Source organism: Pelodiscus sinensis, chromosome 5 (assembly GCF_052426305.1).
Source record: "Pelodiscus sinensis isolate ZL-2025 chromosome 5, ASM5242630v1, whole genome shotgun sequence".
Lineage (NCBI taxonomy): Eukaryota > Metazoa > Chordata > Testudines > Trionychidae > Pelodiscus > Pelodiscus sinensis.
This window is the reverse complement of record NC_143056.1, coordinates 15,857,948-15,875,207: the sequence shown is the minus strand read 5'-3', so window position 1 is coordinate 15,875,207 and position 17,260 is coordinate 15,857,948. Positions and strand designations below refer to the sequence as shown.

At 43.7% G+C, this 17,260-nt stretch overlaps 1 protein-coding gene across 5 annotated transcripts in view; it reads right to left on the bottom strand.

Annotated features, from left to right (window-relative positions):
- BRF1 (BRF1 general transcription factor IIIB subunit) overlaps positions 1-465 on the bottom strand; it is a 260,533-nt gene extending 260,068 nt beyond the window's left edge. The window contains exon 1 of one of the 5 annotated variants that reach the window (XM_075926414.2): positions 113-465. In XM_075926414.2, the coding sequence (XP_075782529.1) occupies positions 113-299 (187 nt within the window). In that variant the 5' untranslated portion in view covers positions 300-465. The remainder of the gene's footprint in view (positions 1-112) is intronic. The other 4 variants (XM_075926417.2, XM_075926415.2, XM_075926413.2 and 1 more) reach the window with 4 other exon arrangements.
- Positions 466-17,260: the final 16,795 nt, after the last annotated feature.

The following is a 17,260-nucleotide window of genomic DNA, read 5'->3' as shown; positions in this document are numbered from 1 at the left end:
GAATGGGGAGGGGCTCCCCACAGATGTAGGAAAAGCAAGGCCCGTCCTGCAGAGACACCCCCCCCCAGCCCTGGGGAGAGGGGGGGACACCGCTTGCCCTCCCCGTACTCACCGTCCAGGGACACGAACTGCCCCACGGCCGAGGACCCGCCGCCGCTGTTCTCCACGAACTGCACCTCGGAGACGATAATATTGTCCTCGAGCACCGAGCCGCAGCCCGTGCACACCGCGTCCCCCCGCGCCGCGTCCACCTCGATCTCCGAGCCGCCGCACACGGCGCACACCCGCCCGCCCGGCATGGCGGCGGCCCGGCCCGCACTGCCACGCGCTACCTGGGGGCTCTCGCGCGCGCCGCGCCAACCGCCTCCCCGGGCCGGCTGCCGCTCAGGGTCCGGCACCGCTCAGCGCAGGCCTCGCTCAGGCCGGCGGGGGGGGAGGAGCCCCACGCCAACGCCAACCTCCTCTCGCGAGAGTTCGCCCCGGCGACCGCTTCCTGCCAGCGCCCAGAGCCGGGCGGGGAACCAAGCTCGGGTCCAGTCCCCGCCCACAGCCTCGCGTCAGGCTCTCACCGACCAATCAGTGTGAACCCTACAGCCCCAGCCTGTCAACGCCCACAGCCCCTCATAGCCCTCCAGTCCATCGCCCCCCCCGTAGGTGAACAGAGATGCCTGTCACAGCCTCTCAGCCCACCTACAATCTGTGCTCGTCCACCTCACACCTAAGGCCCCCTGCCACTCACAGAACCCCCTTCCTTGCACCACAGCCTCCTATGACCCCTTCCAGGCACATCATTGTCCCCAGCAGTTTGTCGTGTAGCACGCTGCTGCCCCACACGCTTCTCATCTGGCTCTACAGTGCATCTATCTTCTCTTTTTTTCCTGCCTAGCACTAGCTACACACAGGCACTGGGACTTGAACCCAGAACCCAAGGCTCCTGAGAGCACCAGCTTCTAGCACTTATTCTACTTACTGCCTCTGGTATTTGCATGTAGAGCCTCTCTGTGTGCCACTGACCAACAGCTAGCAAGCACTTTAGCAGGTCTGAGTTACATATACACCATTAAGTACTAATCTCATACTTGGTACTTGTAGTGCAGTGTTTCACATTTTGTAAATGTATGACAAATCATTCATCCTCAGCATCCCTACTGAGGTTCCTGAGAGCCCAGGGTGAATATAAAATAATTTAAAAAACAACAAATAGTCTGGTAGCACTTTAAAGACTTAACAAAACATGTAGATAGTATCATGAGCTTTTGTGGGTACAACCCACTTCTTCAGATGACTGGAGTGTTGGAAGTTCAGATCCAAAGAGAAGGGGGGGGAGAAGGAAAAAAAAATGGAAGAAGAAGAAAAAAAGACAGTGAGTAGATACGCTTCAGAGGGATATCAGAGTGAGTCTGTAACAGGAAAAACTTAAAAAACAACAAACAGTCTAGTAGCATCTTAAAGACTGAGTAGTTATAAGAGGATTATAACTCTGGTCATCTGAAAAAGTGGGTTGTATCCACGAAAGCTCATGATACCATCTACGGCTACGTCTACACTGGCATGAATTTCCGAAAATGCTTTTAACGGAAAACTTTTCCGTTAAAAGCATTTTCAGAAAAGAACATCTAGATTGGCAGGATGCTTTTCCGCAAAAGCATTTTTTGCGGAAAAGCGTCCGTGGCCAATCTAGACGCGGTTTTCCGCAAAAAAGCCCCGATCGCCATTTTCGCGATCGGAGCTTTTTTGCTGAAAACACTACTGTGCTGTTTACACTGGCCCTTTTGGGCAAAAGTCTTTCGGAAAAAGACTTTTGCCCAAACAGGAGCAGCATAGTTTTTCCGGAAAATCACTGACGATTTTCCATGAGATCGTCAATGCTTTTCCGGAAATTCAAGCGGCCAGTGTAGACAGCTGGCAAGTTTTTCCGCAAAATCAGACACAGCCTACATGTTTTGTTAGTCTTTAAAGTGCTACCAGACTATTTCTTGTTTTTTAAGTTTTTCCTGTTAGGGTATATCTACACTGCATTCCTCTTTCGAGAGAGGAATGCAAATGCAGACGAGCAAAATTGCATGAAGCGTGGATTTGAATTTCCCGCACTTTAGTTGCATAATTGCATCCTGGCACTATTTCAAAATACCCTATTTCGAAAAAAGAAATGCTGTCTAGACACGGTTATTTCAAAAGAAAACCCTTCTTTCGAAATTACCCTTAAATCTCATTTTGGGTATGTCTACACTACAAGCCTCTTTCGAAACAGGCTTTTTCAAAAGCTAGTTTCAAAAAAGTCTCTTTCGAAAAAGAGCATCTAGACTACAAGCAGATTTTTCGAAAAAGCGAGCCACTTTTTCAAAAGAGAGTCTTTCTTTCAAATGCTTTCTTTCAAAAAAGCACAATTTGCATTCAAAAAAGGCTACAGTTTTTCAAAAAAACTCTGTGGTCTCGACACACCCTTTGTAAGGAGTAAGGGTAATTTTTGAAAGAAGGCGAGGAGTCCTGTGGCACCTTATAGACTAACTGAAGTGTAGGAGCATAAGCTTTCGTGGGCAAAGACCCACTTCATCAGATGCATCTGACAAAGTGGGTCTTTGCCCACGAAAGCTTATGCTTCTACACTTCAGTTAGTCTATAAGGTGCCACAGGACTCCTCGCCGCTTTTGCAGATTCAGACTAACACGGCTACCTCTCTGATATTTGAAAGAAGGGTTTTCTTTTGAAATAACCGTGTCCAGATAGTGTTTCTTTTTTCAAAATAGGACGCAATTATGCAAATGAAGCACGGGAAATTCAAATCCGCACTTCATTTGCAATTTCACTCGGCTGCATTTGCATTCCTCTCTCAAAAGAGGAATGCAGTGTAGACATAACCCTTACAGACTAACTCGGCTACCCCTCTGAAGGTTATAAAATAATTTGACATCTAGTTGTCATAAATCATATTATTTATTTCATGTATTAATAGGAACATTTTCTGTAATCACTTAACAGTCTCATGGCCTAATATACACACTTGCCCTTCTTGGCATAGTTTATTATATGGGTTCCATTTGTTACAAGCCAGAAACATGTAGTTCTCCAAGGGTTACAGGGATTTTTTAAATTATTTGACTCTATATAGTGAATTACACAAATTACTGCAGAAAAAATATAGACATGTTGACTGACAAAAAGACACATTTAAAGGCTAGTCCTTAACATTATAAATAAAATATATAGCATTTATATAGTGCTTTACATATATTAATTAGTTTCAGGGGGTAGCTGACACAACACTTCTCTGAGATAGATAAGACTTATTATCTTTCTTCTACAGAAGTGGAAAATGAGAGGTGAAGGTTAAGAGATTTGTCCAAGGTCATAGATGGAGGCACTACCAAGGATAAAATGAGACCATAGATTGTTTTGGCCCTGCTCCAGACCATCAGATCTCACAGAATCATAAGAGCCAATTCAATTATCTTGCTATTTGTATTGATCATGCACAAGCTTTAACAGAATAAATAACATTCAACTAAATATAGTATCTAGAACTCAGAGATATTTTCCATTTACTGGCCTCTGGGGCACAAGCCTAAACATTTAGGCTGCGTCTAGATTGGCATGGATGCTTTTGCGCAAAAAGTGCTTCTGTGCAAAAGCATCCGTGGCCAGTCTAGATGCAATTTTGCACAAGAAAGCCCCAATCACCATTTTAGCCATCGGGGCTTTTTTGCGCAAAACAGTTCTTCCCTGTCTACAGTATTCTTGCGCAAGAGGGCTTTTTCCCGAGCAGGAGCGTGAAAGTATTTGCGCAAGAAGCACTGATTTTGTACATTACAAAGTCAGTGCTCTTGCGCAAATTCAAGCGGCCAGTGTAGACAGCTGGCAAATTTCTGCACAAAAGCAGCTGCTTTTGCGCAAAATCTTGCCAGTCTAGATGCACCCTTAAAGTGACAAAGTAAAAGAAATATAAAGTGGTCCAAATGGGCTCTGAAATAACATATTCTTATTGCATCACTCTATTATACCTCCACGTCTACTTCTAAATTGCCCTTCTATCTATCTTTGATTGTCTTTTTTTGTTCCAGTTGAAGTAGTCAAAAAAGTGCCAATGTATTGAGTTCATGCTTTAACCAAATAGGTGCCAGCATTTGGCTCCTGACCACTCTGATTATCAAGAGTTAGTGAGGTATGGCGGAATGAGAAAATTATAAAAAATTCAGGAAACCCTAAGCACAGTCTGGGCCACTGATTGTCTGTTTGGATATTTGGGACCCAAATTTCCAAACTGGTTACAGATTTTGGATGTCTCCATTTTTAGAATGCTCAGCTTAAGAGACCTGGTCCTGATTTTCAGAAATATTGGGCAACCACAACACCAGCTTAAGTCAATGGGAGTTGCAGGAGTTCATACCTCTGTTAAATCAGAAACAAGGTATCTCAAGTTACAATCTACATTCTACAAAAGAAAAATGATGGTCTTATGGATAAGGTACTAATATAGGCTTCAGCAGATGTGGGTTTGATTCCTTCTTCTACCACAGATAGCCTGTTTAACAATAAGCAGTCATTTAATGTTTCCATGCCTCAGTTTCCCATTTGTAAAACTAGAATGATAATGCTTCTTTTCTCCCACGCTTTGCCTTGCCAATTTAGATTGTAAACACTGGAGTAGCTACTGTCTCTAACTATGTATTATATATAGCAGCTAGTACAATGGGTCCCTAATCTCAGGAGGTTGTGTATGCCACCATAATACGAACCAAAAAAATTAAACTGAATACTCAAAAATACTGGAATATTTTGAAAATGTGGACTGTAATAGCTTAACCTCACAATGGCAATTCCTATATTTCCTGTCAGTACAATTAGAGCTTATATCCCTTGGTGGTGTAAGGTTTGTATAGTGCTCCTGAAGTTATTTGTATCATTTTGTTTTCCATTGTTTTCTATATATTTTCAATGTATTTTGTATCTACACTACTTGAAAGTCAAGTTATGGTATATTTGCAAGTTAATATTTGTAATGATGTCAAATTATGTTTATATTTTAAGACCGATGTCTGAATGGTGCCAAATTCCTTCTGAGAAGCTGGATTCATTTAGGCTACGTCTAGACAGCGGGGCTATTTTGGGATACCAGAAATTTCAACAAATTGAAAGAGTCAGACGAAAACCCAGAAACCATCTACTTCAAGACAGACCAAAGAAAACCAACAATAGAACAGCACTTGTCATCACCTACAGCCCCCAACTTAAACCCACAATTTGATCTGAGGAAGTGGGTCTGGCCCACGAAAGCTCATCACCTAATAAACCATCTTGTTAGCTTTTGATACTGTTTCACATGACCTTCTCATTAACTAATTAGTGAAGTACAATCTAGATGGAGCTACTATGAGGTTGGAAACCATTCCCATAGAGTAGTTATCAGTACAGGTAGTTCACTGTCAAGTTAGAAGGGTATATTGAGTGGGGGATATGTCCATATCAGTTCTGGGTCTGATTATGTTCAATAGCTTCTTGAATTATTTAGATCAGTAGCTCTCACCGTTCCAAACTACAGTACCATTTCAGGAGTCCAATTTGTCATGCATACCCACAAATTACACCTTAAAATTAGCTGTTTAAAATCAAACATAAAATATAAAAGTGTCATAGCACACTATAACTGAAAAATTGCTTACTTTCTCATTTTTATCATATAATTAAATACATTATTTGGAATATAAATATTGTACTTACACTTCAGTGTATAGTACATAGAGCAGTATAAACAAGTCACTATGAAATTTTAAAAAGCTAGTGCTTTTTATGTGACCTGTTGCAAAACTAGTCAAATATCTAACTGAGTTGATGTTTCCCCCCCGAGAAGACTTCTGCATATCCCTAGAGGAATGCATAGCCCTGGTTGAGAACCACTGATTTAGAGAAGGGCATAAAGCAGTGATTTTCAACCAGGCATACACATACTCCTGGGAGTATGTAGAGGTCTTACAGCGGGTACGTCAACTCATCTGGATATGTGCTTAATTTTACAACAGGCTACATGAAAAGCACTAGCAAAGCCAATAAACAGTAAAATTTCATACAGACAATGACTTGATCACATTGCTCTAGATATTATACACTGATATTTAAGTACAATATTTATATTCTAATTGATTTATTTTATAATTATATGGCATAGGTGTGAAAGTAAGTAATTTTTCAGTAGTAGTAATATTATTTGTCAGTAATACTGTGCTGTGACATTTTTGTATTTTTATGTTTGATTTTGTAAGCAAGTGTTTTTAAGTGAAATGAAACTTGGGGTACGCAAGACAAATCAGACTCCTGAAAGGGGTACAATAGTCTGGAAAGGTTGAGAGACACTGGCATGAAGAGAACATTTATAAAGGCTGTGAATGATAACAAACTGGGAGGAGTTGCAAGTGCTTTGGAGGATAGGATTAAAATTAAAAATGATCTGGACAAACTGGAGAAATGGTCTGTGGTAAATAGAATGGAATTCAAGAAGGACAAATGATAAGTATTCCACTTAGGAAGGAACAATGACTCGCACACCTACAAAATGGGAAATTATTGCCTAGGAATTCCTGGGGAAATGGATCTGGGAGTTATAGCGGATCACAAGCTAAATCTGAGTTAACAATATGACACTGCTGCAAAAAAAGCAAACATAATTCTGGAATGTATTAGCAGGAGTGTTGTAAGCAAAAGAGAAGTAATTCTTCCACTCTTTCGCTCACAGATAAGGCTTCAAATAGAGTACTGTGTCAAACTCTTATTGCCACATTTCAGGAAAAATGTGGACAAATTGGAGAAAGTCGAGACAAGAGCAACAAAAATTATTAAAGGTCCAGAAAACATGACCTGTGAGGAAAATATTGAACAAAACTGTGTTTAGTCTAGAGAAGAGAAGACTAAGAACATGGGTGGTGCGTAAATGTTGGGCTGGGGGAGGCAAACCCCCAACCCCACCCTTTCTGTCTGATGCCCCATCCCTCACAGGAGCCAAGCCCCCTCTACCACCACAGGGGCAAGCCTTCAGCTCCCCCACAAAAGCCTTCTCAGCCCTGGAGCACCATGAGGGGGCAGAGGGCAGGCCAGCATCTGCAGCCTCAGTGTGGCTGAACACTGAGGGCAGCAACACTCCGCCCCCAGACCACCTACTACTTCAGTCCAGCTTTCGGCAGAAGCTGGATGCAGTATGTGTTCTGGGGGTGGAGTGTTGCCGGGGTCATGCCTGGCCATTTGGGAAGGCATTGCCTTCACCCGCCTCTTATACCCTCCGTCCATGACTAAGAGGGGACACAATTACAGCTTTCAAGTACATAAAAGATTCTTACAAGAAATAGGGTGAGAAATTATTCTCATTAACCTTTGAGGATACGATAAAGAAGCAATGGGCTTACATTTCAGAAAGTGAGGTTTAGGGTGGACATTAGGAAATCCTTCCTAACTGTCAAGGTAGTTAAGCACTGGAACAAGTTATGTAGGAAGGTTGTGGAATCTCCACCACTGTAGGTTTTAAAGAACAGGTTAGATAAACACTTGTTGGGAATGGTCTAGTTATTTCTTATTCCTTGGCTCTGGTTTCTGCCTTCTTTGACTTCTCAAAGTCCTTTCTAGTCCTACACTTCTATGATTCTATGAAAGGTGCTACGGAAGTGCCAAATATTAAAACTCACTGGTTTTTTAATTCTTCCAGTCATTCATTCCTGAAGGTACGGAGCTCAGACAGCTCTTATCCCAGCAAGTAAGCCTTTTTTTTCTGGATTAGTATTCATCCAAGCTGTAATATAGACACTGTGGCATTCAACCAGTTCCATAGTTGGGAAGGAAGGTTAATGGGAAATACATAGTGGAAGGATGTTTGTTCAGTCTGCTTTATCTACCAGAAGTCACTTGAATTACTTAACTTAATGCAGAAGAGGAAACCCTATAGACTCACTTTCAAAATCTGTTTCTCACTGAGTGGGCAACATGTAGCCAAGCTTTTGATGCAGCTCTCCTCAACTTGTCAGCATTGAATGCTGTCAGTCTTCTGTCTTTCCCTGACACTGAGGGAGAGCACTGAGATTGAGAGTCTGTGTGCACAGGACTTGAACCAGTATTCCAACACACAGGGCTGGCAGCAGAGTCCCTGCATTGCAGGGTAGCTGCTGGGAACTCAGGACTTGGGACTGGTAGCAGAGCACCCAGCATATGGGGCTGGCAGTTGCCCAGGCACTAGACCAGGAGCCTGAGCATGCTGTAGCACCCCCAGCACCCTTAGTTCTCATGCCTATGCAAAGTTTTCAGTGAGGTATCAACAAGTCTTTAATTCACAGCAACGTAGCAATTGCTAAATAAGATCAGAACAAGAGATCATCTAAACAAATATCCTGTTTCTGAGTGACAGACCGACCTGCTTCAGAGGAAAGTGCAAGAAACCTACAGCCAGCAATTATTGAATAATCTCACTATAGAAAAAGTTTCATTGTAACACCTTCAGTTAGTGGTTGGCCTAGTCCTAAAAAAAGAGGACTTAAATTTTATATTCCTTTAAAATAACCTAAGTAATTTTTTACATTTGTTTGGATTTTCTTTTTCTTTACTAGCAGTTCCATCTAACATATACAAATGTGCAATTCCTTTTTGAATCTTGGTAAGTGTTTGGCCTTAACTTTAATGGGTTGCAATGAGTTCCACAGGCTAAGTATGCATTGTCTGCACAAGTAGTTCTTTCTCTCACTTTTAAATTTGCTGCCTTTCAGTTTCATTGAATGTCCCTCTGTTCTTTTATTAAAAGAAAGGGTGTACAGGCATTAGGGATGTAAAATCCCATTTAATTGGTTAAATGTAGTGGTTAACCAATTAAAGGGGAGCAAGCGGGGGGGCAGTTCCAGCCTGGCTGGGTGGAATAGCCCCCTCACCCCGCCCACCACAGCCAGGTTGGAGAGGTCCCCCTGCAGGCAGTGAACGGAGCAGCTTCCCAGCTCCCAGACACACATAGGGCTGCCACTTCCGGCTCTGCCTGGAGCTACCAGTTCTTAGCCTGTGTAGGAGCCCATCGGGGCTGGAACAGCTCCCAGGCAGCAGGTAACTGGTTAATCAGTTACCCATTCACATCCCTAACAGACATTCCAAATTTTCCTTCTGTATTCCATTCATTACTTTGTATGCTCAATAATGTACCCACTCATTCCATTTCTCTCTCAAACAATCTCAGTCTTGCTTTTGCAGCTTTGAGACTGGATAAATAACAAAGACCACCAGAGGGTGCTAGTAAAAAGAGAAAGTACAGCAACCCTTAAGCTGAGAAAAACTTTCATTTAATGCAGTGGTTCTCAAACTTTTTAGCTCATAACCCACTCTGGTCTATGCAAACCTTTCTGCAGATCACCAGCCAACCACCCATGATGATAAAATGTGAGCAGGGAGGGAGGGGCTATGCAAGAAGTACGATGCAAGCATGCCCACCGATGGGGGGGGGGAAGCAATTGCTCTGGTGCCCAGCCATTCAAAGGAGCCAAGAATTCCTTTGAACTGCTGTATGAGTGCCACTCCCCATGGCTTTGAGGGCTGGCGGGGAGCCCAATACCATGCTCCAGGCAGGACTAAGAACTGACTGCCCTCGGCCCCATCTTTTCTGGGGATGCAGAGACAGCCCACCCCATTTGCCACATCAGCCCCACTGGGTGCGTGAGCTGGCTAGAGGTGAGGTGTCTGGCCAGGAGGGAAGGTGCAGGAGCAAAGGAAGGCGCAGAGTGGGGCTGTGGGATCTTGGTGGTGGTTGAATGAGGAGGATGGGCTGTGGGATCTGGGCATGAGGGCGATGAGGTGTGCTTACCTGGCTTCACATCCCCACCATTCCCAGTCACCACATCTCAGGCACCTCTGGCCAATGAAAGCAATGGGGAAAGCCAGGAGGAGTGGGAATGGTAGTGTGCAGAGCCGCATGCTCCCCCTGTGAACCAGATCCCACCTGAGAAGCTCAGTGAAGATGTTAGATAGCAATTAATTAAATAATTGTGTTATTCAAAATATAGTGGTTACACAACTATTCGATAGTCCCCAGATGCAGGGCCAGCAGCCAGACTGGCTCCTGCGCAGACCGGCTCCTGCCTGCCAACCTGCACTGCTGCCTCTGATACAGAGGCAGCAAAGGGGGAGTGCATGTAGTCAATATGAGTAACTGATAAGCCCAGGCTTATCGGTTAATCATGTAGTCGACTACACACTGACATCCCTAAAGCTTGAAACACCCCCCTCTCATGGGGGGGCCTGAGCCTCAAGCTTTGGCCCACCTTCAAAGTGATCCACGAACCACACTTTGAGAACCACTGCTCTAAGGCGAAAGCAACTGAAAAGATACTTTACAGTCAAAATGTTTTCATAGTAAATATTGTTATACAAGTAATGAACGGTAGAGGGAGCTAAAGGAAAAGGAAAGAACTATAATGTCAGACTTGGGAAGTAATGCTTAGTGAAGTTAAGAAGTTTATCGGTTTTTTATTGGTTTCATTTTCTTCACCTTTACCTTTTTGACTTATTTACCTGTCTTTCTATTAAGGGTATTCAACACTAATTTTTAGTGGTAAGGAAGTATTTTGGCAACCATTAAGCTGTGTGATAGCTGCTAGTGTTAACAGAGAACTTGAACCTGCCTTGAATGCAATGATCATTTTGTCTATTACTGTTCACAAACAAGCCTACCTTGAATCTTAAATAAGTGGCTAAGTAAGTTGTCTGGCATCCCCATTGTGACATCTAAATTAAATATCAAGGCTCAGTAGCTGTGTCTCCTTGTGTGATTTTTGCTGAAGTAAATAAGGCAGGCTTTATGGAAAAACCCCTTCAGGACAGCAGCTTCCAGTCACTCCTTCCTAGCTCCCATACTTTTATCTACCAGAGGTCTTAGCAACAGAAGGCTGCAGGATGCTGTAACTCCAGACAGAATGTGGAATGTGATGACAGCAGCATGGAATCTGGAAGTTTGGAAGGAAAGGTTTGTTTCATCCTGCAGAAGCATCTCTAGCGAGAATTGTATTACATCTGTCCGTTTGGGTTCCCACTGAAGGAATTTAAAACCATCTAGAGACGTGGAGACTTTTGGTAGCCCATTCCCACTCCTGGCATAAGTGGGAGGAGAAGTAAGGCTGGTGGGGATGGTGTGTAGTGGAGCTGAGTTCTGCTTCTCTTGATCCTCGGCCGGTGCAGGGGACCATTTGTTAACAGTGTAAATTCAAGCAGAGCACCGCCTTTTCTAATTTCCACTAGGGCCGAACAACATTGAATGAGGCATCCACAACCTTCCTTCTCCCTTGAGCTGCCACACTCCACTATATCCGACCACAGGCAACTGGACCTAGCCATAGTGTACTGGAGTCTGAATACCCTGAGATTCTTGACTACAGCAAGGTTCAGTGGAGTACCAGCAGCCATGGGAGCTGGTGCTGTCTGTGTGAGACAGAGGGATAGAGAAGCAGTGCTCTTAGGTGACAGGTCTGGCTTCCTGCCCTTCAGTTTGCATGGAGCCACACAGCTCAACCACTCTGGGACTGGGTCTATGGGCATCAGCCCCCACCCCAACCATGTTAATACAATGGGCTCCTTTGAGTTTGGCATCTGTGTAAATCCTATGGACTTGTGACCAGTGAGGTGGTTGCCTCAACTCAACAATCGCTTTTTCAAACACAGCATTATTCATCCAAGTCAGGTACAAAGCATGCCAAGCAAAAACAAGTAAAGGTCTAGCTGCGTATTTCCCTTGTCCTAATTCATAATTGTTCCTTCGGGCTTTTGTACGTTTCAGCTAACCCAATTATTTCCATCTCTGGGCTGTGAGAAGTCAATTCTCTGGCTGCTGCTGCTTGTCCATGATGTTGCCCATGGTGCTCCACTCCTAGCCACTGGCCAGGACTCCTTGCCCCCGGCAGGGCTCTACTCCTGGCCACCAGCCGGGCTCCCTACCACCGACAGAGCTCCAGTGCCAGCCTGCTGGCAGGGATCCATTCCTTACCACCCGCCAATGCTCCCTCCCCCTGGCGGGGCTCCAATCCCAGCCGCTGGCCCCTGCAGCTGCCAGGCTGCTAGCCTGGCTCCCTTTAGACTGCTGGCCCCCCAGACCATCTCCACCCAGCCGCTGGCAACTTCTGCAACTGGGGCTCTCTGGTCCAGCAACATCTGTGGACCATGAATATTGATGGTCACAGACAGAGTCCTGAATAAGAGATGAGTCCTGGATGAGAGGGTTTCAACCTGTAAAGCTTTGAGGTCTTTTTCAAAGATAGCAGTGAATAGAGGGTGTTACCATAGTCACAGGGATTATCCTAATCCCCTCTGCCATCAAGAAGAACAGAGGGAGGATGTTCATCCCTTTAATAGAGGATACAGTCATAGACACACTGATGGCAAGGCCTGGAACCTACATGCTCCCTTTCTTGGATAGTAAAGAAGCATAGAGAACAGGAACCTCAACTAGCAAATAACGTCATCTTTCTTGAGGAGAATCTACAGGCACCTCTAAAGTCCAGCCAGTACTAAAGAAACCATCACCCAGCCCTACAGACCTCAGAAACTAATGCCTAATTTCTAAATTCATATTAAAGCAATGCTGGACCCTAGCTACACCATGACTCAGGATCCACATGGCTCCAATCTTTCAGTCATACCTCCACATCATGTTTCTGCATTCCAGAGAGGCTAGATAATGGAAGGAAGCCTTTTACGCACTCAGGGGAGGCAGCAGTGTGCCAGGAATCAGGGCCTGCAGCAGAGCTAGTCTCCTGGAAGTTACATCGGTACAGCAGGCCTGCAGCAGGCTGCTTGATCAGATGTGCAATCTAACAGGCTGCAGAGGCCTGCTCTTATACCAGTAGCAGCAGCTTACTAGCTTCTCAGTGCTGATATTCACCACTGTGTCTACTCCTATGTGACCTGTTTTCTACTGCTCCTTCCTTGCACTCTGCTTTGCCTCTGTCCTGCCCCCACCAACCCTTGACTGATACTCTGTTTGTGCCAGTTCTCACCTCAGGTTTGACCCTTGACTCTGGCTCCTGACTACAGGCTCTAGCTTGAACCTTGGCTCTCGTTTCTGCCTTTTCTGACCCTTGGCTTTGGCACCTGACTACAGACTATGGCTCTGACCTACTCCACCTACTAGACTAGACTGCCCTAAGCTTAGTCAGCTCACACAATGCCCCTCTTGAGAGGAGCAGAGGACATACTCACTCCTCCCGCCCATCCCTGAACTTACCACAGCTGCAAGTGTATTTGCTTGGGTGAATGAGGGGCTGGGCCTATTGCATCCTCCTTTAACCACACACATACTCCTCTGTTGGGATGTTGTCACCTGCTGTACTCTCCCAGAGCAATGGGGCATGCAATAACATGAATGGTGAAATTACATCTCTTGGCTATTGCTTCAGGCTGTCTGCAAGCTCCAGGGGGAATCACTGTTTTGGTTACACTCCAATCATATTTTTATGCAAAAGAGAACAAAAAGTGTTATTATTATGTTCATCAGCAGTGCGGTAGATAGCTCTGAGAGTCCTAAGCATCTTCACACCCGTGTATACATTCATTAAATATATATGACATTTATATGTCAGACTTGTGTGAGTTGGTTCAACAATGAAGTTGGAAGTGTGAGACTGTTCCCATTTCACCTGTGAGGTCCACCCACTCTCACACACATACTTAGGCTATGTCTACACAGCAACATTATTTCGAAATAACTAGTATTATTTTGAAATAACAGTCTGCGTTTACACAGCCGGCAGATATTTCAACATAATGTCAAAATACTGTCAAGTTGGAGGACTTCTTACTTTGACTCCTGTAACCCTGATTGTAATGATTGAAGTGTCATTAGAGGAGGTTTTGGAACAAATAGAAAAACTTAATGTTAATAAATCTCCGGGACCGGATGGCATTCTTCCAAGGGTTCTAAAAGAACTCAAATGGGAAATTGCTGAACTATTATCTGTGGTTTGTAACCTATCCTTTAAATCGGCTTCCATACCTAATGACTGGAAGGTAGCCAACGTGACACCAATATTTAAAAAGGGCTCTAGAGGCGATCCTGGCAATTACAGACCGGTAAGTCTAACTTCAGTACCGGGCAAATTAGTCGAAACAATAGTAAAGAATAAAATTGTGAGGCATGTAAAAGAACATAATTTGATGGACAAAAGTCAACATGATTTCTGTAAAGGGAAATCATGTCTTACTAATCTATTAGAGTTCTTTGAAGGGGTTAACAAACATGCAGATAAGGGGGATCCAGTAGATATAATATATTTGGATTTTCAGAAAGCCTTTGACAAGGTCCCTCACCAAAGGCTCTTGTGTAAATTACATGGCCATGAGATAAGAGGGAAGGTCCTTTCTTGGACTGAGAACTGGTTAAAAGACAGGAAACAAAGGGTAGGAATAAATGGTAAATTTTCAGAATGGAGAGGGGTAACTAGTGGTGTCCCCCCAAGGGTCAGTCCTGGGACCAATCCTATTCATCTTATTCATAAATGATCTAGAGAAAGGGTAAGCAGTGAGGTGGCAAAGTTTGTGGACGATACTAAACTGTTCAAGATAGTCAAGACCAAAGCAGACTGTGAAGAACTTCAAAAAGATCTCACCAAACTGAGTTATTGGGCGACAAAATGGCAAATGAAATTGAATGTGGATAAATGTAAAGTAATGCACATCGCGAAAAATAACCCTAACTATACGTACAGTAGGATGGGGGCTAATTTGGCTACGACAAATCAGGAAAGCGATCTTGGAGTTATCATGGATAGTTCTCTGAAAACTTCCACACAGTGTGCAGCGGCAGTCTAAAAGGCAAATAGGGTGCTAGGAATTATTAAGAAAGGGATAGAAAATAAGACACAGAATATCTTACTGCCCCTGTATAAAACTATGGTATGCCCACATCTTGAATACTGTGTACAGATGTGGTCTCCTCACCTCAAAAAAATATTTTGGCCTTGGAAAGGGTTCAGAAAAGGGCAACTAAAATGATTAGGGGTTTGGAACGGGTCCCGTATGAAGAGAGGTTAAAGCGACTGGGACTTTTCAGTTTAGAAAAGAGGAGACTGAGGGGGGATATGATAGAGGTATATAAAATCATGAGTGGTATGGAGAGGGCAGATAAAGAAAAGTTATTTATTAGTTCCCATAATAGAAGACCTAGAGGACACCAAATGAAATTAATGGGTAGCAGGTTTAAAACTAATAAAAGAAAGTTCTTCTTCACACAGCATGTAGTCAACCTGTGGAACTCCTTGCCAGAGGAGGCTGTGAAGGCTAGGACTATAATAGAGTTTAAAGAGAAGCTAGATAATTTCATGGAGGTTATGTCCATAAAAGGCTATTAGCCAGGGGATAGAAATGGTGTCCCTGGCCTCTGTTTGTCAGAGGCTGGAGAAGAATGGCAGGAGACAAATCACTTGATCATTGTCTTCGGTCCACCCTTTCTGGGGCACCTGGTGCTGGCCACTGTCGGCAGACAGGATACTGGGCTAGATGGACCTTTGGTCTGACCCAGTACGGCTGTTCTTATGTTCTTATGTTAACCCTCATTGTATGAGGAGTAAGGGAAGTTGGAGGAAGAGTGCTCTATTTTGAAATAAGTGCTATGTAGACAGCACCAAAACTCAAAATAAGCTACGCAATTGATGCAGCTCAATTTGTGTAGCTTATTTCTAGTTAAGCCCTGCTGTGTTGACGTACCCTTATAATCCCAGTCAAAGAATTTTATAAGTGACATTTAGCAATCAGGTCTGCACAGAAAAAGAAAAAATGGCAGCCTGTGGCATTTCCAAGCAATCTCCCAGCCCTCTCTTCTGCTGTACTAGATAGTAACAGTAGAGGGCTCTGCTTGACCCAGTTTTGAATCAGTTTTGTTAAATCATGCTACTGAAGATACTATCCCTTCAGCCAGGGTGGCCTGATTACGTAATCAAACAAGCTGCAACAAAAATCCAGCTGAAAAAGCTATTCATGGGGCTCAGAGAAAAACCACGCCTATTTACAAAAAATATAAAACTGCAGAGTGTGAAAAGCCTTTCCCAATATATACTGTGACTAACGCTCATTGTACAGTACAACAGCCTAAAGCTGACTTTTATTGAGCTATAACATACTGGGCAAGCTGGCTCAGAATCAATAATTGAAAAGGAAGATTGCTATCAGCACTGGCTTACAGAACAATACTATGGAGACTCAGAAAGAGACATATTCTTCTCATTTTCTCAGAATGAATGAACAACTGCTAGGCACTCTTCCTTAGCTCTATATGTGTATCCCATACAATCAGGGCCGGATTAAGACCTTTAGAGGCCATAAGCACTGAAAAGATTATGGTGCCCCCCATATGTAATTCAAAATAAAAACAATACTATACCGTAAAATCTCTTCTTCTTCTTTTTTTTTTTTTTTTTTGTGCCCCTGCTTTGCTGGTGCCCTAAGCACATGCTTAGTCTGCCTATTGGGTAATCCAGCCCTGCCTACAATGTAAGGCAAGGTGAGGGTTTTTTTTTTTCAAACAGTAGACCCACAAATAACGTTCACAATTGGATAGGAAAAATCTTTTTCCAGTCTAAATGTGAATATCCAAACCTGCAGATTTGGTTTTTTCTCCAGATAGCTTTTCACCCAATTCTAATACAAAGATCCTTTTTGTGAATGAACATCAAACACTACGGTCCACTTCCTGGGTTGAGAAGTGATCTCTTTGCACTACACATGACAGGCATTTGGGTGCAAAGCTCAGGTAACTGGCCATGAGTATATCATCCCATTGTAGGGGATGCTTCTAGTGTTATAGAACGACACTGGGATTCTTATGGTGCTCCTCCCTGCAGCATGTGTAAATGATTTGACCATGTGAAAGAGGACATGGTTAAGACAATGTTCCAGCTGCTACACTGTCACCTCATGGCCTATTGCAGACAGTATGGCTTGGAATAGTTGTTACAAAAATGAATCAGTTCAAAATGAGCACTGGAAAAGCAGCACCCCTCCACGGGTGAGCAACAAAGCTTAGAAGATTTTGGCTTAATAGCCTCAAAGTAGAATTTTCTCACACAGCTGTAAAAAGTCCAGGCCAGCTCAGAAGGGAGAATTTCAAACAAGCAAGAAACTACTCCAGGGCTCGGCTCGCTCTGCAGGCTGGAACAGGTAAGTGTCTAGTATTGCAACATTTTACAAGGCTGAAAAACAGCCAAAACAAGAATCAAACACACTTAACAGTTGAAAACTGGGGGAGGGAGATTCATGTATTAGCTTAAACAACAGG